The 24,038-nt window shown below is 45.6% G+C and overlaps 1 protein-coding gene across 1 annotated transcript in view; it reads left to right on the top strand.

Annotated features, from left to right (window-relative positions):
- smchd1 (structural maintenance of chromosomes flexible hinge domain containing 1) overlaps positions 1-24,038 on the top strand; it is a 256,400-nt gene that overhangs the window by 137,605 nt on the left and 94,757 nt on the right. Inside the window, exons 30-32 of the mRNA XM_085992795.1 lie at positions 495-620; positions 3,210-3,289; positions 21,282-21,439. Coding sequence (XP_085848921.1) covers positions 495-620; positions 3,210-3,289; positions 21,282-21,439 — 364 coding nt within the window. The remainder of the gene's footprint in view (positions 1-494; positions 621-3,209; positions 3,290-21,281; positions 21,440-24,038) is intronic.

The following is a 24,038-nucleotide window of genomic DNA, read 5'->3' as shown; positions in this document are numbered from 1 at the left end:
TATTTGGTGATCGAACACCTAGCTAACCCAAAACAAAACTTTCAAAAAACATTTTATCATTTAAAAATAAGTACAGACAATGAACTTTATTATAGTACAGAGGTAAATTATAGAATTGAATATAGTTCATAATTCTGAGACAAAGCTCCCATTCTCGTAACTCTTCCTCTGGCTTGATCCTCCAATGCCACCCTCTTCAGAGCTACAGTCAAAGGACAATGTTTTTTTACAGGGCAGAGCAGCAAATCATACATTCATTGGTGCACTTTGAAGCCCCATACTCTAGTGGGATGGTATCCTTATGCACATTTGGATGATGGATTATTGATTTGTTTTTGGAGGTTGAACTGTGATAACTTAAATAAATTACATTGTCACACTAACTATCTTCAATCAGTTGATTTTTGTGTGGAACTTATTTAAAAGTTGGTATTAAGGAAAGATTAAAGTCTTTTGTGGTGTATGTGCCTTAGCTGTACTACTTTTATTTTTAGCCCCTCTCAGTTGTCAATGGTAAGGCTCTCGATAAACCTTTGGTTGTGCAGCTTTGTGATGCTTGGGGGAATCCTTCTCCTGAACCTGTGATTAAAGTTGTCCTGATAAAGGAAAGTGGCTTAAAGGTAAGGAATTTACTGATGCTATATTGGCTGCAAAATTTAGAATTTATAGTACAGGAAACTCTCTTTTAACCGGCACCTAAATAACTGGAAATCTCTGTTAACCGGCAAAATTCAGGAATAGGTTCAGGTAAGTTTTACTTCATATTAGTGGCAGTTCCTGGATCTGTGGCTGTGTAACTGGGGTTCGTGCTCTTGTTGCTAAGCAACAGGGAAGCCTGGATTTGTTGCTGTGTGCGGAGCTCTCGTACCTTTTGACTATATCTCTCTCTAATCCGGACTTTTTGATAAACCAGCACCACGCCGGTCCCGTTGGTGCCGGATAATAGAGTTTCCTGTACCGTTAACATGGTTATGATGATGCACAAATACAAAAAATTATATGCTACAGATTTTTCAACATGCACACATTAAGGATGTTTTTCTAAAATGTTGCATGTTTTACAATACAGATAGTATATAACAGAAGTGCCTAGTCTGAGTCCAACCTCTAAAATCCAAGAAATTATGTCCTATTTGTGCTTCTGTTTTGTGTTTTCTGAGCCTATATTTTAGAAAGTGCCTCATTGGTGGATAAATCCTAAATCAGGACACCAAGGCCTATTGGAATTAACAGCCTGAGATCGATGTAAATTGGTGGGACTTGGATATAAATGTGCCCCTCCATAGACTTAATTTATCGGCTTGCCTCCCACCACAAGTGAAGTAGTATGAAGAAAGTAATGTATATGAAATGACTTGAGTATAATGAAATTCCTGCAAGATTTTGAATTGTCTATTCGGTTCAATTTAATGTTGAAGTGGGGTGGATGGCCTTGGTAACTTCTTGTTATTATCCAATTGGACTCCCTAGTTACTTTTTCCAACAAGTGTTTTCATGAGAAGTTACTGTATTATCTATTCAATTAACTGGGCTCAATGGCTCGAGTGGAGCACAAACGCCGGCATGGACTGGTTGGGCCGAATGGCCTATTTCTGTGCTGTATATGCTATGAAAAGTGCATTTGATAGCTGCAATTCAGAAATATATTGGAAATGAAAGATACATATAGTTGTAGTCAGATGTAAATATGATTTTTTTCACTTGTTTCTGATGAAGATTATTATAAGGGTAAATCTACAGTTTTTGTTCTCTAGTATAACATTTCCATTCTTCATTATCGTTTCAACTTCCATCCAATTTTAAATTAATAAATCACTACTCAAACCGAAGAAGCAGTAGGTCATGTGTTCCACAGTATGCAATAGCTAAGTGGCCATGGTCATCTTCCCCCATTTTAGCTGCATAGAAGGCCTTATTTGAGAGAATCATAGAATGGTTACATCACAGAACGAGGCCATTTAGCCCTTCGAGCCCATGCCAGCTCTCTGCAAGAGCACTTCAGCGAGTCCCACGGCCCCACCCTTTCTCCGTAGCCCTGCAATTTTTTTTCCTTCGGGTACTTATCCAATTCCCTTTTGAAAGCGACTATTGAATCTGCCTCCACCACCCTTTCAGGCAGTGCATTCCAGATCCTAACCACTCGCTGCGTTAAAAAAAAAAAAAAAAAAAATTCTCATGTCGCCTTTGGTTCTATTGCCAATCATCTTAAATCTGTGTCCTCTGGTTCTTGACTCTTCCACCAACAGTCATTCCATTTCTAAACACCAGGAAAATATTCAACTCTGCTGTAGTCCCAGTAGAAAAATGAAGCCAATTTGTCCATTTAGTGCATTTTGCTCTGATGCAGTAAAATATGGGCACTCTAATTTTTCTTCCACTGATCATAATTTTTAAAATCACTGAGAACAAAAGGAGAGATTGGGAACTTTTTTTTTTAGAAACCTGTCATAACATTGAATGCCGCACTATAAACAGTGGTAGAAGTAGAATCCATAATAGCTTTTAGAAGGGAAGTGGATAAACATTTGATTAAGAAAAGGGTAGGGGTCTTGCCAGGGGAATGGGACTAAAGAGAGTGTGTTGGGCTGAATGACCGCCTCCTGTGCTGTAAGATTCTGTGATTGTATTTTGGTATATTACTGTTTACATTTGGAGTTTGAGTCTTCTAACATATGCATCGTTTTCCTCATTCTTCAAGAAAGTTTGGTAAAACTGTTACCCTGACTTTTCTTCCAGACCCATATGACTTGGAGCTGGCATACTGCTAATTTGGGATCTCCGTGTTATCTCTTCCCAGCAAAGTATGCGTATGGCCTAGAGTGAGGGGAGGGGAGAAAGATACCTGATTGCATAGCATGAAAGTTTCTTAAAAAGACAGTACTGTTTCTTATTATTCTCCTCTCATCCTCTTTCTCTCCCCTCCCCACCCCCAAGATAACAGCAGTATAGCAAAGATTGAATTTCTTACAAAAAAACTGAAGACCATATCGGTTGTTAGTGCCAATTCTGTGGAGACTTCTGTAGAAAACAATTTTACAGATTTATATATTTCAAATGGTAGCCTTATATTACAGCAACATACACTGCCCACACATCCTGGTGGTACGTGTGTGTACTAGCCGTTTTATTTGGATTTCTTCAGACCTGTGTATTTGAGGGAAAAAATGATTGTATCTTACTGCTATAACAAACAGTTTCTTTCCCTTCAGCTGTCACCAGCACCACAACAGCAGAAAACTGATGAAAATGGAAGGGCAAGTTTTGGCTTGGTTCAAATCTTTGCAGCAAGGTATGGTTAAATCAAATCATTTTTCAACAGCTTGTATGTTTCTTCTTGATGCAATAAATACCATTTTGCATAGACTGATGCGTAATTGGTTTTTTCCCACCCCCCACTTTTTCACATTTTTTCCCCTTCTAAAGGCACTGGCCTAGAAATTGGGTTGAGGCGCCAAGTTCGCCTGGGCGCTGATTTTTGCGCAGCGTTCGGAGCATTAACGAATGTCAGAAATTCAGTTTCAGCGCCGCTAGAGGTAGACAGGGCGAGGCTCGAGGCGCTCCACATCCCTCTTAGCTGTTGAAACTGAATATCGCAGCGCCACACGCTGCGGCGCGGTACGCTGCGGTACTGCAGGCCTTCCTCCCATTGTTAAGGGGGAGGGGCCTGCAACAGCGTGATCCCCAATCGCGAGTGCCGGCAAAAGAGCCCGGCACCGAGGAGAAGTGCCGGGCTCTCGGGAAACAGCCGGCAATGCCGCGGGGGGTGGGGGGCGTCAGGAGGCCGGGGACGGAGGTGCTGGCAGGCGTCCGCCGAGAAAGGCAGCCGCCCCGCACCTCCACCTTAACTTGCGCCACTGCCGGCACAGCAAGGCCCCGTGAACCGGGTGTGGGTAGTGAACGGCGCTACAGCGGCGTTCGCTACCAAATATCACGATTGGGGCACTAATGGGGCGCTGCGCACACCGATGACGTCATCGGTGGCGGCGCACCACAACAGGCTAACGCCACCATTAGCGCCCCCGCTGAATATCGCGGGAGGCGCGGCCAGTGGCGCTACAGCCACTGACTGCCCTCTTTAGGCGCTAATAGGTGGCGCTACATACCCAATTTCTCCCCCACTGTCTCTTGTACAAGTTTGGTTTTGTGGGCGCCAATGGGCCATTTTGTATGAGTGCACCTAGATGGTGAATGTAGGCAGGCTGTTTGACTCTGGAAGGCATTGCAGCTGAGCCCAATTCTGCTCTCATTCAAAGTTCAAATGCAGACTTTCCATCAGGGGTCACTAGATAATCATTAATGAAAGTCATGGTTAATTTTCTCCAACCCCATCCCTCGTTTAGGGATGGTGAGGCCAATTATAACATCTCCCATCTATTGCCCTGGCTGGAATCTGCTATGTTAGCACAGACTTGGATTAAATTTAGGACTTTCTGGTTTGTATGAATTAATATTGCCTCAAATGAAGCACTTACCTACTAAAAACATTGGGAGAGTTTTTAATTTTTACTAATTGAACACAAATGCAATGTACTGCTGGAATTTTTTTTAAAGTTGGAAAGCTAGGCTGTAGTTGGTGTGAAGTAAGAGCACCTTTTAAAGCAGACTGTTCTTGGTTACTGAGCTCGTAGTTACACTCTGCCTTACTTGCATTGTTGCACTGTTCTTTTCAGACTAGCATCCTGTTAAAACCGCAGTGATGACAAATGTGTTAGTATTACTGCAGAATAGTATTTGAAGGTGACCTCTTAAGAATCAAGTGTTAGAATATAATCTACGCACTAAGGATTCCTGTCCCGTTTACACGAATTTGAATATGGGATTCTGGCCTAGAAATTCAGTTGCTTGCGCCAGCCGTTAGCGCCTTAAGAGAAGTGAATTTCGGGCGCTATGCGTGTAGCGTCCGGGCGCAGCGCGATCTGCGCCTCGCCCCAAATTAAGTAGACATTTAGCGCCGGCGCAAAGTTTAGCGCGCGCAGAAAATGACGTCATATCCTCGTGCAACGCCCTTTGCGCGCCCCGATCCAGAACTTCAGTGGGACCGCCCCATTGTGCGGCCGGCGGCCCGCACGCTTGTTTAGTGGAACGCAACAGAGCCGACGCGGGCCCCGGGGAGCGTAAATTAAAGGGCACTTACCCTGCACTATAAAGGGCAGGCATTTTGTAGCAAACACTCTTGTGCAACAGATTTCTGGAGAGAGACCAAGGAAGACAGCTTTCTGGTTTAGGCCAACACTAGCTCAGGTATTTTTGGCTTCAGGCCAGAGCGTTGCAAGTGGCCTCTTGGATATTTGACTGTTTGGCAGCATATTATGGGGGCCGCATGGGGTGCCAACGCTGAGTTTCAGCGTCATGTCCGTAGGGCTCGCAGACGCGGTGTGAGAGGGGCAGCCCTGGCTAGACGCAGAGGGAGCAACAGGCGTCGGCAACATAGGCCTTACCCAGTCAGGGCATACCGCCAGCAGCGCTCCTACCTCAACATGAGTGGCGCGCGATGTGTAAAAAGGCTGAGATTCCGAAAGGAGGTGGTTGGAGAGATCTGCCATCTGCTTCGCAGAGATCTGCGTCCAAAGCTCAGGAGCAGGACGTCTCTGTCGGTGGAGGCGAAGGTGACGGTGGCCTTGAACTTCTATGCCACCGGCTCCTTCCAATCCGCTGCTGGGGACATTGTTGCTAACATATCCCAGTTCGCCGTGCATTGCTGCATCCGCCAGGTGACCGATGCCCTTTTCAGAAGGAGACGCCAATTCATCTCCTTCACCATGGCCCTGGAGAGGCAGCATCAGCGTGCACTGGGATTTGCAAGATTCGCGGCCTTCCCCTTGGTGCAGGGCGCCATTGACTGTACGCATGTGGCTTTGCGGGCACCTGTGGAGCATGCCGAGGATTACCGCAACCGGAAGGGCTACCATTCCCTCAATGTGCAGCTGGTGTGTGACCACAAGCAGCGCATCCTAGCTGTCAATGCCCGTTTTCCAGGCAGCAGCCACGATGCCTTTATCCTGCGGCAGACAACTGTGCGTGACATGTTCGAGGCACAGCCTCCCCCAAGAGGATGGCTTCTCGGGGACAAAGGCTATCCTTTGTGTACCTGGCTCATGACCCCGCTCCACGCGCCCAGGACCCCTGCTGAAGAGGCATACAACGAGAGTCATCAAGCGAGCAGGAACATAATCGAGCAAACAATTGGCGTCCTCAAGCAGCGGTTCCGCTGCCTGGATCGTTCCGGCGGATCTCTGCAGTATTCCCCGGACCGAGTGTCCCAATTCGTTGTTGTTTGCTGCATGCTGCACAACCTGGCTCTCCGCAGGACTCCGGCACTGCCACCTCACGTTGGACCACCACCTCAGGAGGAGGAGCAGGAGGAGGAGGAGTACCATCCCAGGAGGGAGCGAGAAGGTCCAAGGGCCGTCCGTCGGCGGCTTATTGAACGTCACTTCTAAGCCCCCTGTCAGGGAATGCCTTGTGGCCATGAAAGAACATGAACGCAGCCGCTCCGCAAGCCCTCAGCCGGCGAAGGCAACAAACACTTACAGCAACAAACATGGACACTCTCTGAATAAAGAGAAATCTTTATTTTAGACCAATGAAACCCCTTCCCACATGAAACCCAGAAACATTCAACGGCCCCAAAAAACAGTACATCAAATGACTCACTCCCACAACCTGGGGAGGAATAACTGAACATTTGTTCAAAAATGGCCTTCATCCTCGGCCTTAACCCAAAAAACATCCCCAGAAACAAAACAACCATCCCCAAAAGAAACATAGGCATCGCCATATAAAATAACACTTGGCCACACCGTCTACTTATTGGACCGCGAGGGCGAGACCTTGTCGAGCCTTTTGGGGCCCCTGCCCGGCCTGCTGCTCCTCCGCAAGCTCTGCCCAGTGGCTGCTGCGAGGCTGGGGAAAGGCTCCTGAGGGTCAGATGTCCTTCCGGCAGATGCCCTTGGGGGGCGGCCTAGACAGGGTTTGCCCCTCGAGGGGCCGGCTGGTGATTGGCGCAGCTGTGCCTGGCCAACATCATTCGCAGCCGCTTGCCGTTGAGGCGCCACTGGGGGAGTGGCGGTGACGGCTAGAGGAATGTGTGCAATCTGGCGGATGGTCGGCCCTGGCTGGTGATGTGGCACTCTGGCACTCGCCCGGGCCCGCACTGCAGCATGCACACCAATCTGCCGAAGGGCAGCCCGCTGTGCTGCTGCAGCGCGGCGGGTGTCCAGGCGATGCCTGGCTGACGCAGCGCGTGTGGCAGCAGTCAGTGCCCCTGTTGCCCTGGTCTGCGACCGCAACAGAGCAGCCACTGTCTGGACGGCATCACTGATCAGCCGGCCACTCGCGGCATGTGAGGCCCCGAACTCGCGCACACTACTAGCCAGGGACTCGATCGCCTCAGGCATCCGTGCCACTACCCCCATCAGCTCGGTGTGCCGGCGATCCGAATCCTGGGCCATTTGATCGAGGTGGCGCGCCTCCTCTGAGTTGAACGTGGCCGGACTGGAGTCCGGACTCTCCCGCTGGGGAGCAGGGGGCAGAGCTGCCCGACCCTTGCCACGTTGCCGGCGGCGACTGGGCCCAGCAACTGCACTCCCCTCCGATCCTTCCCCCCTCTGGGGGGAAGGCCGCGGACCAACCGCAGCCCTCCTGGGTTGCTGGACTACACTGGTCCCAGCAGCTCCACTCCCCTCCGACACTTCCTCCAGGCTCTCCTCCAGGGAAGACGTGTCCACTACTTCGGCATCTGCAGCCGCACCTGACTGCTGCCCTGATGGTCCGCCTTCCTGTTCCTCCTCCTCCTCGGAGGGGCTGTCACTGGCAGCTTCAGGGAGCTCCTCGTCACCAGCTGAAAGCAGGAAGGCACAAGAGTAGCTTTAGAGTGAGGAGAGGGCGTCAGCGAGGGAGGCATGACTGGTGGCATTCAGCGCATTGGTCGGACAATGGCAAAGGAGGTAGATCGGATGCGCAAGTGCGACGAGAGAGGTCCAAAAGGTGATGTCCATACCATTGTGGCCCAGAGGAGGGTCGGCATCTCCACAGGCGACGGGCCCAATCACCCGGGGTCCCATGAGGCGACTCACGCGCTCCTCCAGGGGAGTGAGCTCTTGGATCTGGGGGCGGCCTCCCACGGTCTCCTCCTGGTGCCTTCGGTTGTTGGCAAGTTTTGCCTGCAAGAGAAAGGACGGCCTGCAAGTACGGTGTGTAGCCCTGATGTGGTGTGCACTGCCTCCCATGGTGGAATAGCTTGGCCAGTGTGTAGCCCTGATGTGGTGTGCGCTGCCTCCCATGGTGGAATAGCTTGGCCAGTGTGTAGCCCTGATGTGGTGTGCACTGCCTCCCATGGTGTAAAGTGCAGAATGTGCAATTGATGTTCATGACTGTCCCATAGCTGCTGACTGAAGGCTGGCCATTAGGGCTTTCAGGTCCCTTTGCCCATCATGTCAGGTGTACATGCAAGGATGAGGAGGAGACTGGAAAGGGTACTCACCCTGACAATCCTGGTCAGGTCATTAAACTTCTTCCGGCATTGGACATTGTCCCTGGGGGCATCGCCGGTGGCCGACACCCAGCGGGCGACCTCCCTCCAGGCTTTCCTATAGACGCTGGTGGGAGGCTTCCTGCCAGTGTCCGGGAACAAGATGTGCTGTCTCTTCTCCAAGGCCCTCACCATCACCTTCAAGTCATGGGCTGAGAAGCGCAGGGCACGCTCACGGGCCTTCTGTACCATTGCCATGGCTCCTTCTGATCACCAGCAGTGTTCAGGCCTAGCTGGAAGGCTGCAGAGTGCAGGCCGTTGCAGCAGAGCAAGTCGACCCTTCCCCCTTTAAGAGCTGGCCGGCGCCACGGTGTCTGCTGTCAATCAAGAAATGACCGCACCTGCGCTGCGCCCGGCCTCGGCGCTATCCCTCAGCACCGCCGGCTTAGCGCCTAAAGATAGGCGTGCATCGCCAGTTTTAGCGCTCAAGCAACCTCTTAGGGCGAAGCTACTGAATATCGGCGAAGTGCCATCGACTTTGCACCGGGCGCAAACTTTAGCGCCCGCCCGACTTTACCGCCCCAAAAGTGGCTATACTGAATTTCTAGGCCTCTGTCTGTTAGCTAATAGGACGTCAGTGTATAATGCACACATAAACAAGCAATACAAAATATCAAAAAGAGACCATTTGGAAATTGGATGGAGTACAAATGTTTATTTTCTGATTCTCTAACGATATTTTTTTAAGTTGCTGCTCTTGAGTAAAGAATATCCTTGGAGTACTGAATATTTGAGGGGGGAAACACTCACCCACTATCCATACCTAAAGTTTGCAGAGTCACAACATTTTTCTATTAACCTTCTTACTGATATTTGTATGAAATGACCACATCATAGAATGGTTACAGCACAGAAGGAGGTCATTCGGCCCGTCGAACCCATGCCACATCTCTGCAAGAGCACTTTAGCTAGTCCCACTCCCCTGCCCTTTCCCTGTAGCCCTGCAATTTTCTTTCCTTCAGGTACTTATTCCAATTCCCTTTTGAAAGTCACACTTGAATCTGCCTCCACCACCCTTTCAGGCAGTGAATTCCAGATCTTAACCACTTGCTGCATAAAGTTTTTCCTCATGTCATCTTTGGTTTTTCTGCCAATCACCTTAAACCTGTGTCCTCTGATTCTCAACCCTTCTGCCAATGGGAACAGTTTCTTTCTCTCTCCTCTGTTAAGACCCCTCATGATTTTGAACACCTCTATCAAATCTCCCCTCAACCTTCTCTGCTCTAAGGAGAACAACCCCAGCTTCTCCAGTGTATCTATGTAACTGAAGTCCCTCATCCCTGGAACCATTCTTGTAAATCTTTTCTGCACCCTCTCTAGAAATCCTTCCTAAAGTGTGGTGCCCAGAATTGGACACAATACTCCAGTTGAGGCCAAACCAGTGTTTTATAAAGGTTCATCATAACTTCCTTGCTTTTGCACTCTATGCCTCTATTTATGAAGCCCAGGATCCCGTATGCTTTTTTAACCACTTTCTCAACCTGCCCTGCCACCTTCAACGATTTGTGCACATATATCCCCAGGTGTCTCTATTCATGCATCCCCTTTAGAATTCTACCCTTTACAGGAAACTTCGCGATATCCGGCACCGACGGGACCGGCGTGATGCCGATCTATGAAAACTTCCGGACAGACCAGCGCTAACGTTGAAGGATACGGAGGTTTTCATCTCTGTATCTGACAACAAACACTGTTGCTTAGCAACAGCTTGTAAACAGTCGGCCCGTACCTTGGAAGCGTCTCTGTAGCTTAGCAACAGCTTCAGAGGCTTTCCAGCGACTGACTGTTTAAAAAAAATTCTAGGAGAAGGGGAAAAAAAGAAAAAAAACCTAACAAAATGGCTGCTGATTTCTGCCGTTAGATCGAGGTTTCCGGATATACAACTTCCGGATAAACCAAAGTTTCCTGTATATTGCTTCTCCTCGTTCTTCCTACCAAAATGCATCACTTGCACTTTTCAGCGTTAAATTTCATCTGCCACGTGCCTGCCCATGCCACCAGCCTGTCTTCTTGAAGTCTATCACTATCCTCCTCACTGTTCACTATATTGCCAAGTTTTGTGTCATCTGCAAATTTTGAATTGTACCCTGTACACCCAAGTCCAAGTCATTAATATATATCAAGAAAAGCAGTGGTCCAAGTACCGACCCCTGGGGAACACCACTGTATACCTTCCCCCAGTAACCTGATCTGGTCCACACAATGTTCACAAGCACACTTTCCAGAAGGAATCATTGGAAAGCAATCCAATGTGTTAAAATCTTGACACTCTCATCCCTTCTCCTTCCCCCAAACTGAGGTGTGATGTCAGTTTGTCACTTCTAGGACCCTTATTACAAGAGAGTTCATCAAGTGCTTCAACTAGGAAGGCTAGCGCCCCTAGCTAGTTGAGAGAAAAAGTTGCAGTTGAATAGCCTTGTTTGTTGATTATATGCCAGTTAGATTTGAGCTGTAATTCACTTCCTTATTAAATTGGCACAATGTCTTATAATTTCTGTATAGCTGCTCTTCATATAGGCTAGTGCATTATATGGGGAGAGGTTTGAACTGATGAGTTTTATTGATCACTGGTGTTTTGAATGGAAGTCGCATCTGCATAAAAATATATATAGTCCTTTTCAAGTACATGCACTTTGTTAGGAAAGTGTTATAGGAAGGAAATTTGACTATTATACCTAAGCCTAAACTATACTTATCCATACCATCATATACTTAGCTCTGAGTCTTCCCAGCTTCCATCTCCTTGTTCTGCTTCACTATGCACCCTGCCCGAGGTGTATTTACCCCTCTTGCCTCCCCCGGCTACATTTTTATTACCAGACTGGCTGAACACCTAGTCCTTGCTGGACTCTTCCCCGGTCCAAGGAAATAACGATGCATTCTTTCAGAGAATCCCAACTCTGCTTAAGGAAATGCCAAGTTCTCCGCAGTGACCAGGAATCAGCTTTAGGTTTTTTTTAATGGTTTTAAAAGAAAAAAGTTTTGAAAATTACTACTAGAATGTTGGTTCCTGGTCACTGCTAGGTTTTGTTATTCAGAGGCAGGAAATCCTGAAGCATTTTCCTCATACTAGATGGAGGACCCTGTGCACTTTTTTTTAAATTCGTTCCTGGGATGTGGGTGTCACTGGCAAGGCCAGCATTTATTGCCCATCTCTAATTGCCCTCGAGAAGGCGGTGGTGAGCTGCCTTCTTGAACCACTGCAGCCCTTGGGGTGAAGGTACTCCTATAGTGCTGGAGGGTATTCCAGGATTTTGACCCAGTGACGATTAAGGAACGGCGATTATATTTCCAAGTCAGGATGGTGTGTAACTTGGGGGTTGGGGGGAGGAACTTGGAGGTGATGTTGTTTCCATATGCCTGCTGCGCCTGTCCTTCTAGATGGTAGAGGTTGCGGGTGTGGGAGGTGCTGACAAAGAAGCCTTGGCCAGTTGCTGAAGTGCATCTTGTAGATGGTACACTGCAACCACAGTGCGCCAGTGGTGGAAGGGAGTGAATGTTTAAGGTGGTGGATAGGGTGCCAATCAAATGGGCTGCTTTGTCCTGGATGGACCCCTTATCAGCCCAAGTTTGCTTGCTGCATGAGGGCTGCTTCATTATCTGAGGAGTTGCGAATGGAACTGAACGCTGCAATCATCAGCGAACATCCCCACTTCTGACCTTAAGTTGGAGGGAAGATCACTGATGAAGCAGCTCAAGATGGTTGGGCCTAGGACACTGTCCTGAGGAACTCCTGCAGCGATGTCTTAGGGCTGAGCTGATTGGCCTCCAACAACCACAACCATCTTCGTTTGTGCTAGGTATAACTCCAGCCAGCTGAGAGTTTTCCCCCCGATTCCCATTGACTTCAATTTTACTGGGGCTCCTTGATGTCAAGGGCAGTCACTCTCGCCTCACTTCTGGAATTCAGCTCTTTTGTCCATGTTTGAACCAAGGCTGTAATGAGGTCTGGAGCCAAGTGGTCCTGGCGGAGCTCAAACTTGAGCATCGGTGAGCAGGTTGTTGGTAAGTGCCGCTTGATAGCACTGTCAACGATACCTTCAATCACTTTGCTGATGATTGAGAGTAGACTGATTGGCAGTAATTGGCCGGATGGGATTTGTCCTTTTTCTGGACAAGACCTACCTGGGCAGTTTTCCACATTGAAGGCTTTGTGTCTTAATGCGAGGAGCATTTGTAATAAGGTGGACGAATTGGCTGCGCAAATAGAGGTAAACAAATATGATTTGGTTGGGATTACGGAAACGTGGCTCAAGGATGGCCAAGACTGGGAACTCAACATCCAGGGGTATTCGATACTCAGGAAAGAAAGGCAAAAAGGAAAGGGAGGTGGGGTAGCATTACTGGTTAAAGAAGGGATTAATACAATTGTAATGAAGGATATTAGCTCTGATGATGTGGAATCTGTATGGGTAGAATTGAGAAATACTAAGGGGGAAAAAAACATTAGTGGGAGTGGTATATAGACCTCCCAACAGTAAGGCGGAGGTTGGGGATGGCATTAAAAGGGAAATTAAAGAAGCGTGCAATAAGGGCACAGCAGTCATCATGGGTGACTTTAATCTACATATAGATTGGGCCAACCAAATTAGTAACAATACTGTGGAGGAGGAATTCCTGGAGTGTTTACGGGATGGTTTCCTGGACCAATATGTCGAGGAACCAACCAGAGATCAGGCCATTTTAGACTGGGTATTATGTAACGAGAAAGGATTAATTAGCAATCTTGTTGTACGAGGCCCCTTGGGTCGGAGCGATCATAATATGATTGAATTCTTCATTAAGATGGAGAATGAAGTAGTTGACTCAGAGACTATGGTCCTCAATTTAAATAAAGGAAACTACGATGGTCTGAGGAGTGAGTTGGGTAGGATTGATTGGGGAATGGCACTCAAAGGGTTGACAGTGGATAGGCAATGGCAAACATTCAAAGACCGAATGGATGAGCTACAGAATTTGTTCATCCCAGTTTGGCATAAAAATAAAACAAAAAAGGTGACTCAACCGTGGCTAACAAGGGAAATTAGGGATAGCATAAGATCCAAGGAGACGACATATAAATTGGCCAGAAAAAGCAATAATCCTGAGGATTGGGAGCAGTTTAGGATTCAACAAAGGAGGACAAAGGGATTAATTAAGAAAGGGAAAATAGAATATGAGAGTAAGCTTTCGGGGAACATAAAAACTGACTAAAAGCTTTTATAGATATGTGAAGAGAAAAAGATTGGTGAAGTCAAGCGTAGGTCCCTTGCAGTCAGAATCAGGGGAATTTATAATGGGAAACAAAGAAATGGCAGACCAACTAAATTCATACTTTGGTTCTGTCTTCACAAAGGACACAAATAACCTCCCAGAGATGCTGGGGAACATAGGGCCTGATGAAAGGGTGGAACTGAAAGAAATCAGTATTTGTAGGGTAATGGTGTTAGGAAAATTGATGGGACTGAAGGCCGATAAATCCCCAGGGCCTGATAATCTACATCCCAGGGTACTTAAGGAAGTGGTCCTAGAAATAGTAGATGCATTGCTGGTCATCTTCCAGAACTCGATAGACTCTGGAACAGTACCCATGGATTGGAGGGTAGCTAATGTTACCCCACTATTCAAAAAAGGTGGTAGAGAAAAAGCGGGGAATTATAGACCGGTAAGCCCGACATCGGTAGTGGGGAAAATGCTAGAATCAATTATAAAAGATGTAATAGCAGAGCACTTGGAAAACAGTGACAGGATTGGACAAAGTCAACATGGATTTACAAAAGGTAAATCATGCTTGACTAATCTACTGGAATTTTTTGAGGATGTAACTGATAAAATAGACAAGGGAGAACCAGTGGATGTGGTGTATTTGGACTTTCAGAAGGCCTTCGATAAGGTCCCGCATAAGAGATTAGCGTGCAAAATTAAGGCACATGGGATTGGGGGCAAGGTATTGACTTGGACAGAGAACTGGTTGGCGGACAGAAAGCAAAGAGTTGGAATAAACGGGTCGTTTTCCGAGTGGCAGGCAGTGACTAGTGGGGTACCGCAAGGATCGGTGCTAGGACCCCAGCTGTTCACAATATTAATGATCTGGACGAGGGAATTGGATGTAATATCTCCAAATTTGCAGACGACACAAAGCTGGGTGGGAGGGTAAGCTGTGAGGAGGATGTCGTGAAACTCCAGTACGATTTGGACAGGTTGGGTGATTGGGCAGAAAAATGGCAAATGCACTATAATGTGGATAAATGTGAGGTTATCCACTTTGGTGGCAAAAACAGGAAGGCAGATTATTATTTGAATGGCAATAGATTGGGAGAAGGGGAAGTGCAAAGAGACCTGGGTGTTCTTGTGCACCAGTCGCTTAAGGTAAGCATGCAGGTGCAGCAGGCGGTTAAGAAGGCAAATGGTATGTTGGCCTTCGTAGCACATTATGTGTGGGTAAAACTGGCAAATGGAGTTCAATGTGGAGAAGTGTGATGTTATCCACTTTGGACCCAAGAAAGGCCGATCAGAATATTTTCTAAATGGCAAGAAGCTAGGAACTGTGGCGGAGCAGATATTTATGGGTCCATGTACAGAAATCACACTAAACTAGTGGACGGGTACAAAAAAAGCTATGGAAATATTAGCCTTTATCTCAAAGGGACTGGTATACAAAGGGATGGAAGCTATGCTACAGTTGTATAAAGCTCTGGTTAGCCCGATTCTGGAGTACTGGGTTCATTACTGGTCACCGCACCTCAGGAAGAATATATTAGCCTTGGAGGGGAGTGAAGTGCAGTTTTACCAGAATTATACTGTAGCTAAAAGGGTTAAATTATGAGGACAGATTGCGTAGACTAGGCTTTTATTTCCTTGAATATGGAAGATTAAATCCCACCAGGGGTGGCGGCACAGTGGTATACAGTCGGGAAGGAATGGCCCTGGGAGTCCTCAACATTGACTCCAGACCCCATGAAGTCTCATGGCTTCAACTCAAGCATGGGCAAGGAAACCCCCTGCTGATTACCACCTACCGCCCTCCCTCAGCTGATGAATCAGTACTCCTCCATGTTGAACACCACTTGGAAGAAGCACGGAGAGTAGCAAGGGCACAGGATATACTCTGGGTAGGGGATTTCACTGTCCATCACCAAGAGTGGCTCGGTAGCACCACTACTGACCGAGCTGGCCGAGTCCTGAAGGACGTAGCTGCCGTGTGGTGAGAGAATCGACATGAGGGAAAAACATACTTCATCTCGTCCTCACCAATCTACCTGTCGCAGATGCATCTGTCCATGACCGTATTAGTAGCAGTGACTACCGCACAGTCATTGTGGAGACGAAGTCCCACCTTCACACCTGAGGACAACCTCCATCGTGTTGTGTAGTACTACCACCGTACTAAATGGGATAGATTCAGAACAGATCAGGCAGTTCAAAACTGAGCATCCATGAGGCGCTGTGGGCCATCAGTAGCAGCAGAATTGTATTCCACCACAATCTGTAACCTCATGGCCTGGCATATCCCTCACTCTACCATTACCATCAAGTCAGGGGACCAACCCTGGTTCAATAAGGAGCGTAGAATAGAAGGCCAGGAGCAGCACCAGGCATACCTAAAAATGAGGTGCCAACCTGGGGAAGCTGCAACACAGGACTACATGCATGCTAAAAAGCAGAAGCAGCATGCTATAGACAGGGCTAAGCGATCCCACAATCACCGGATCAGATCAAAGCTCTGCAGTCCTGCCACATCCAGTCGTGAATGGTGGTGGACCATTAAACAACTAACGGGAGGAGGAGGCTCCATGAATATCCCCATCCTCAATGATGGTGGAGCCCAGCACGTGAGTGCAAAAGACAAGGCTGAAGCGTTTGAAACCATCTTCAGCCAGAAGTGCTGAGTGGATGATCCATATCAGACTACTCCTGAGGTCCCCACCATCACAGAAGCCATTCATCGGCCCATTCGATTCACTCCACGTGATATCAAGAAACGGCTGAGCGCACTGGATACAGCAAAGGCTATGGGCCCTGACAACATTCCGGCTATCGTGCTGAAGACTTGTGCTCCAGAACTAACCACACCTCTAGCCAAGATGTTCCATTACAGCTACAACACTGGCATCATCCGACAATGTGGAAAATGGCCCAGATATGTCCTGTCCCCAAAAAGCAGTACAAACCCAATCCGGCCAATTACCGCCCCATCAGTCTACTCTCAATCATCAGCAAAGTGATGGAAGGTGTCATCGACAGTGCTATCAAGCAGCACTCACCAATAACCTGCTCACTGATGCCCAGTTTGGGTTCCGCCAAGACCACTCGGCTCCCGACCTCGTTATAGCCTTGGTCCAAACATGGACAAAGGAGCTGAATTCCAGAGGTGAGGTGAGAGTAACTGCCCTTGACATCAAGGCAGCATTTGACTGAGTGTGGCATCAAGGAGCCCTAGTAAAACTGAATTGAATGGGAATCGGGGGGGTGAACTCTCCACTGGCTGAAGTCATGCCTAGCACAAAGGAAGATGGTTGTGGTGGTTGAAGGTCAATCATCACAGCCCCAGGACATCGCTGCAGGAGTACCTCAGGGCATGACCTAGGCCCAACCATCTTCAACTGCTTCATCAATGACCTTCCCTCCAACATAAGGTCAGAAATGGGGATGTTTGCTGATGACTGCAGTGTTCAGTGACATTCACCACTCCTCAGATAATGAAGCAGTCCATGCCCACATGCAACAAGACCTGGACGACGTTCAGGCTTGGGCTGATAAGTGGCAGGTAACATTCGCGTCACACAAGTGCCAGGCAATGACTATCTCCAACAAGCGAGAGTCTAACCACCGCCCCTTGACATTCAACGGCATTACCGTCTCCGTATCCCCACCATCAACATCCTGGGGATCACCATTGACCAGAAACTTAACTGGACCAGCCACATAAATACGGTGGCAACGAGCAGGTCAGAGGCTAGGTATTCTGCGGCGAGTGTCTCACCTCCTGACTCCCCAAAGCCTTTCCACCAGCTACAAGGCACAAGTAAGGAGTGTGATGGAATACTCTCCACTTGCCTGGATGAGTACAGCTCCAACAACACTCAAGAAGCTCGACACCATCCAGGGCAAAGCAGCCCACTTGATTAGCACCCCATCCACCACCTTAAACATTCACTCCCGCAATAACCGGCGTACCGTGGCTGCAGTGTGTACCATCTATAAGATGCACTGCAGCAACTCGCCAAGGCTTCTTCGGCAGCACCTCCCAAACCCGCGACCTCTTCCACCTAGAAGGACAAGGGCAGCAGGCGCATGAGAACACCACCACCTCCCAAGTTCCCCTCCCAAGTCACACCATCTTGACTTGGAAGTATATCGCTGATCCTTCATCGTCACTGGGTCAAAATCCTGGAACTCCCTAACAGCACTGTGGGAGTACCTTCACCACATGGACTGCAGCGGTTCAAGGAGGCGGCTCACCACCACCACCTCAAGGGCAATTAGGGATGGGCAATAAATGCTGGCCTTGCCAGTGACGCCCACATCCCATAAATGAATAAAAATTAAGGGGTGATCTAATTGCAGTGTTTATCAAATCATTTAATCATCTTAGAGACGTAAATAAATGATTTCCTCTGTTGGAGTCCAGAACAGGAAAGTGGGGGGTCATAACCCTAAAGTTAAAGCTCGGCCGTTCAGGGGTGATGTCGAGAAGGATAGTGGAAATCTGGAACTCTCTTCCTCTAAAATGTTATTGAGACTAGATCAATTGAAAATCTCAGAACTGTGATTGATAGATTTTTGTTATAAAAACATAAATAGGAGCAGGAGTAGGCCATTTGGCCCTTCGAGCCTGCTCTGCCATTCAGTAAGATCATGGCTGATCTTCCACCCCCTCTCCACTTTCCTGAACGATCCCCAAATCCCTTGATTCCCTTAATATTCAAAAATCTATCAATTTCTCTCTTGAATATACTCAACGACTGAGCCTTCACAGCCCTCTGGGGTAGAGAATTCTAAAGATTCACCACACTCTGAGTGAAGAAATTTCTCCTCCTCTCAGTCCTAAATGGCCGACCTCTTATTCTGAGACTGTGACCCCTGGCTCTAGACTCCCCAGCCAGGGGAAACATCCTCCCTGCATCTACCCTGTCGAGCCCTGTAAGAATTTTGTATGTTTCAATGAGATCACCTCTCATTCTTCTAAACTCCAGAGAGCATAGGCCCAGTCTACTCGATCTCTCCTCATAGGACAATCCCCCCATCCCAAGAATCAGTCTGGTGAACCTTCGTTGCACCCCCTCTATGGCAAGTATATCCTTCCTTAGTAAGGAGACCAAAACTGCACACACTACTCCAGGTGTGGTCTCACCAGGGCCCTATATAATTGCAGTAAGACGTCTTTACTCTTCTACTCAAATCCTCTTGTAGTAAAGGCCAACATTTGCTTTCTTAATTGCTTGCTGTTATGTAAGGGTTTTAGGGATATAGAACCATGGCGGTTAAGTGGAGTTGAGATACAGATCAGCAATGATCTAATTGAATGGTGGAAATGCTCGGGGGGCTGAATGGCCTATTCCTGTTATTTGTCACCCTGTAAAAATAGTTACTCTAAATAGTTAACAAACAAAGCTTTCAAGTATTCAACTTTTAGTGAAAAATTTGAACAAAAAATCTTGAATAATATTAGGAAGTTTTGTTAACCGTACTCATTTGATTTGCATATTGAAATAAGTTGGCTGTAATTTGCGGTGGTTAATGGCGGCGAAGTGTCAGCATTCACTCATTACCCCATGAAACTGACCGCAACATCATGATTTAGCGCATGTGCATCTGAACGCAGAAATTCTGAAGTTACGGTCAGTCATTCACTGCTTTGACACAGGCTGCGCTGTGGAACGCCCCCCCCAAATAGCCGGCAATCAGTGGAACTGACAACTTGAGCTTTTCTGTGCTAATGTAGCTGTTAAATACCCCATTAAATGTTAAGCCTTGTTGAACTAGGTGTAACTGGGGTTTTAACAGCGGATTGACTGCTAAACAACTCTGGCCCTGAAAATTAATGTCAAGTTTCTCCATTATTATAAAAATTACAAGTTACACATGATGTTTCAGCTTCTACCTTATCCCCATGTAAAAGCCCCAATCTTTATTTCGCTCTCTAACATTTTTAAAAAGTAAGGATAAAGGCTCCTTTTTATTTCCTGTTTTGATGTCTGAGAATTCTTCATTGTGATTGGCTGCTTAGACAGCTTAATGATGTCGCTGCTGCATCGCTCTAGGAATCCCCTATTCACAGGGCTGCAATCAATTAATTGCACATCCTGAAACCTCAAGTTTTCGCCATAGAGATCATAAGATCTCTGGGAAGCTTTCTTCGTAGTCAGCGGCGAGCGCCTTTGCTTCGCCACTGACCGCAAATTATGGGCCAAGCTTTTAATTAATATATATATATATGCATATCTTGTCTTCAAAATTGCCCAAAATGCCCTTGTTAAATATATGTTCTGTCAAGCATGTAATTATTTCAATGGGTGCAGCTTACATTTAGAACCAATAGTTTTTTAAATGGTGGAATTGTCAACCTTTTGCAATAGCAAAATTAATTTGCAGTTCAGTGCAGTGGCCTAAAGCAATCCTGGTAATAGAAGATTCATGCTAGTACTTTACTTTGCATATACTTTGTGAACCTGACCAAATACCCAAGTATTTCAAGAGTTGTTTATGACAGGTTCCTAAATGATACGTGTTGTAAACTTCATGCAGCAGTTGTGCTCATTCTTTTTATACCATATGTTTCAATTTTGTAGAATATTTTAAGTTACTTTCCTAAAATGTTTCGGCCATGGCTGAGTGGTAGTGCTCCCGCCTCAGAGTCAGAAGGTCGTGGGTTCAAGCCATATTCAGGCTGACACTTCAATGCAGTACTGAGGGAGTGCTTCACTATTGAAGGTGCTACCTTTTGGATGAGACGTTAAACCGAGGCCCTGCCTGCCCCCTTAGGTGGATGTAAACGGTCCCATGGCACTATTCGAAGAGCAGGGGAGTTCTTCTGGGCAATATTTATCTATCAACCAACGGCACAAAAAAAACCATTTATTTGGTCATGTACCTTGTTGCTGTTGCACAAATTGTCTGCCCCGTTTCTCTATATTACAACAGTGATTACACTTTAAAAGTACTTAATTGCCTGTAAAGTGCTTTGGGACGTCCTGATGTTGTGAAAGGCACTATATAAATGCAAGTCTTTTTCTAAATTAGAAGTTGAAACTTGTAAAGGAGGTATAGTTTTTGCTACTTTGACGAACTGCCAAGTCCCTTTTGTATGGACATTCTGAATACTGGCCGAACACATTCTTGCAAGAAAGGAAAATTATGATGCATGTCTATTCAAGTAACAGATTATCCTGGCTATAATGAGAATCACAGTCAAATTAACAGGATATGGCTAGAATTTATAAAAGTGCAATAGATCTTTCATGCTTGTTGTTAAAATTGAGTTGTGTGCAAGTGTAATGTATTACTGGTACTTTCAGTATTTTTTTAAATCTGTGTTTTAGCTGTCATCAATTAAAAAGGATGGCATAGTGGTCTCAAATTACACATGGTCATAAACAGCTTTGTTAAATTGCCTAATTGTGATTTAAGATCAATTGTCTTTATATGGTTCTTGATTTTTGGAATAAAATTGCTTTCAAATAGATTGTCTTTAGTTGGTCTGAAGAATAGGTAATATTTATCAGAAATGTTAAAAGGGCTGCACTGTATAGGTATACGTTTTGTATTTCAGGGGAGAATACACATTGCAAGCTAAAGCAGTCATTAATAAAAGTACACTGGATGGTCCGGTGATCAGATTGAATGTAGTGCCAGACCCCAACAAACCTATCAGCTTGCATGTAGACTACGACAAGAATACATCTTTTGTTGCTGGTGGATTTTTAACAGGTATGCATGATTTATTCATTTGTAAAGGTATTGATAAAAATTTGGATGATAGACTTGTTTGTTCATTGGACCTTCAGATATGTGCCAATATTTGCTAGAATCTTTTTGGAAAGTCTGTAAATGTTAAATCTAGAATTCTATTTACTATGTTATCAATTCTCATTCTTGTAGTACACTGATTTATATATGTAATATCCAAGTGATTTGTCAGAATAATGTTCCTCTAATTGCAGTTTCATGTGCAAAATATTTATGTTTTTACATAGAATATAGATTAGGAGTAGGACAGAGCCATTTGGCCCATTTAAGTCATTCATTTTTAATCTATATTTCAAGTTTGGTGTTGCTGGCTGCCACCTTTCCAGTTGTGAGTGCAGTAGAGTGTTTTTCAATCTAGCTTGTGTGTAGCTATTCTTATGTTTGTTTACCTCCGTTTCTTACTGTGAAAGTATGTTAAACTTTTTTTTCTGACTAGATAGATATTAGTTTCTGCCTTTACCGTAGAGTTTAGTTCATTTAGCAGCTTTCTAGCTAAATTTAGTTTTCCCATGTTCCTATAAAAGTATAGCACACTATTGGCTTGAAAGCTGTCCTGACTTGTATATCGTTTGCTACTACCATATTCGATTGGTTGAAGCATACTGGATATTGATGCTAATAGCTCTTTATGGAGGGTAAAAGTACAATAACACTATGAAAAAGTACCATGTTCCAAACTTTCAATCAATCATCATAAAAACAATATTATCTGTGCTCAACTTGTATTATGAGGCTGCACTTCAGAGCTTATCAAACTTTTTCAGGCCAGTGGCCTTGTATTTCCGTGTTGTACAGACGAGAACTTTTTGCTTTGTTAAACAATCCAATTCAAGCGATTATTGTAGAAGTCTGGTTGGCGTTTTTGTAATATCAAGGGTCTGCATTCTGATTTGTCTTCATGTTAGTGAGTATTTTTATATGGTTGCCCTTTTAAGCCAATTTTATCACTCCCTAAAGGACAGGCCAGAAAACAGCCACCTATGGAAAATGTCAATTGTATGGCAGTATGGTTCCAAAGTGAAGCTGTAGATTCCTTGCTATAATTTCCAAAGCAAGCATTTAAGAACTAATTGAATTTTTATTAATTTTCATTCAAATTTGTACTGCAATATTCCCTAGCCTCGGAATATCTTGCTTTTCTTGTTGGAGAATAACTGCTACTTGTTGGAGAATAACTGCTACTATAATTGCATAAGAATATAAGACTGAAAATACTGCTGGTTGGTCTTTGTTAAACTTTTTTAAAAAATCAATACTGTGAGTGTAGGGAGACTACAATTAGGACACACTTTGAACATCACATCTAACAGCGTAATAAAAATAATAGTTTCTGGGTGGTAATGTATGTCTTCATGATTCCAAGAGTCCTTACCAAGTCATGATTGTATCCAGGTGAGATTATTTTATTCTGATAAATTTTCAGGCTTTCACACCTTAATTTTCCTCCTCTTAGTGAATTGCTTATGTTAAAATAGAAATATATAAAATGCATTCCATTTGATGTGAAAACTTATGTCAACCTGATCCTATGAAAAATCCCATTCTACTCACATTTACCTGCAATAATATTGGCCTGGATTTTGCGTTGAGAATAATGGTGAGGCTAACAGCGCTCAACGTTATTATGGAGTAAATCTGATGGCAACTTCCGGAGTAAGCACATGCGCTGTTAAACGCGGAGATCTAGAAGTTGTGATCTGAGTTACCCTGCTTCTCCGCAGGCTGCGCTATAACAGTACCTCACCGATAGACTCGGCATTGAAATTAATGTTAGGGCGTGAAGTTGCGGTACTTGCCCACTAAACATGGCAGAAAAAGTTAGGGCTAATGCATTCAGGTGTAAGTGAATTTTTAATGGTGTGATCAGTCATAATTACTGCCAAAAAAAACCTCTGGCCCTGAAAATGTAATTTTACAAATGTAGGGTCTCATGCCTTCAGAATTGAATTAGTGTTGGAGATTTAAAAATATTTTTTTTTTTTTACTTTTTCTCTCATCTCTCTCTTAATCCCATCTTTCTTGCATGATTTTAATCTAATTTATAATTCCTGGTTTATACTTCCTAGTTTAGACTCTACGTGCCTTGCTGATGATTCTTCAGTCTGATTGGTTGAAAAGCCATGTTGTTTCTTGCCAGATGCCCGGTGACTGCAGGTCCCCGCTTAAAAGTCAGCGTAGTGATCGGTGACCACTGTTCCTGTGCCGCTGACTGCAACATCTGGGCCATTGTCCATGTAGTTGGTGCTGTGATGGGGGCTTCCAGTGTTTTCAATGTGAAGCTTTGTTTTGTAACATCATACAACCTAACTTACTGGTTTTCTTTGAGGGTGCGACAAAGTAGCTTGATGGGGGTAAAGCAGTAGATGTGGTGTATTTGGATATCGGCAAGTCCTTTCATCCTCTGATACAGTTCTTCTGGAAAGGCTGATACGGAAAATAAAGAAAGCGGGAATCAGCGGAAATATTTTACAACGAATACGTAATTGGTCAACTGAGAACCTAGAGAGTGGTGGATCAGCCTGGGAAAATGTTACCAGTGGGGTCCTACAGGGGTCTGTTT

The sequence above is a fragment of the Somniosus microcephalus genome, chromosome 7 (genome assembly GCF_052327205.1).
Source record: "Somniosus microcephalus isolate GS21.2 chromosome 7, FLI_Smic_1.0, whole genome shotgun sequence".
Lineage (NCBI taxonomy): Eukaryota > Metazoa > Chordata > Chondrichthyes > Squaliformes > Somniosidae > Somniosus > Somniosus microcephalus.
The sequence above is the reverse complement of the archived record's forward strand: the minus strand, read 5'-3'. Positions and strand labels throughout refer to the sequence as shown.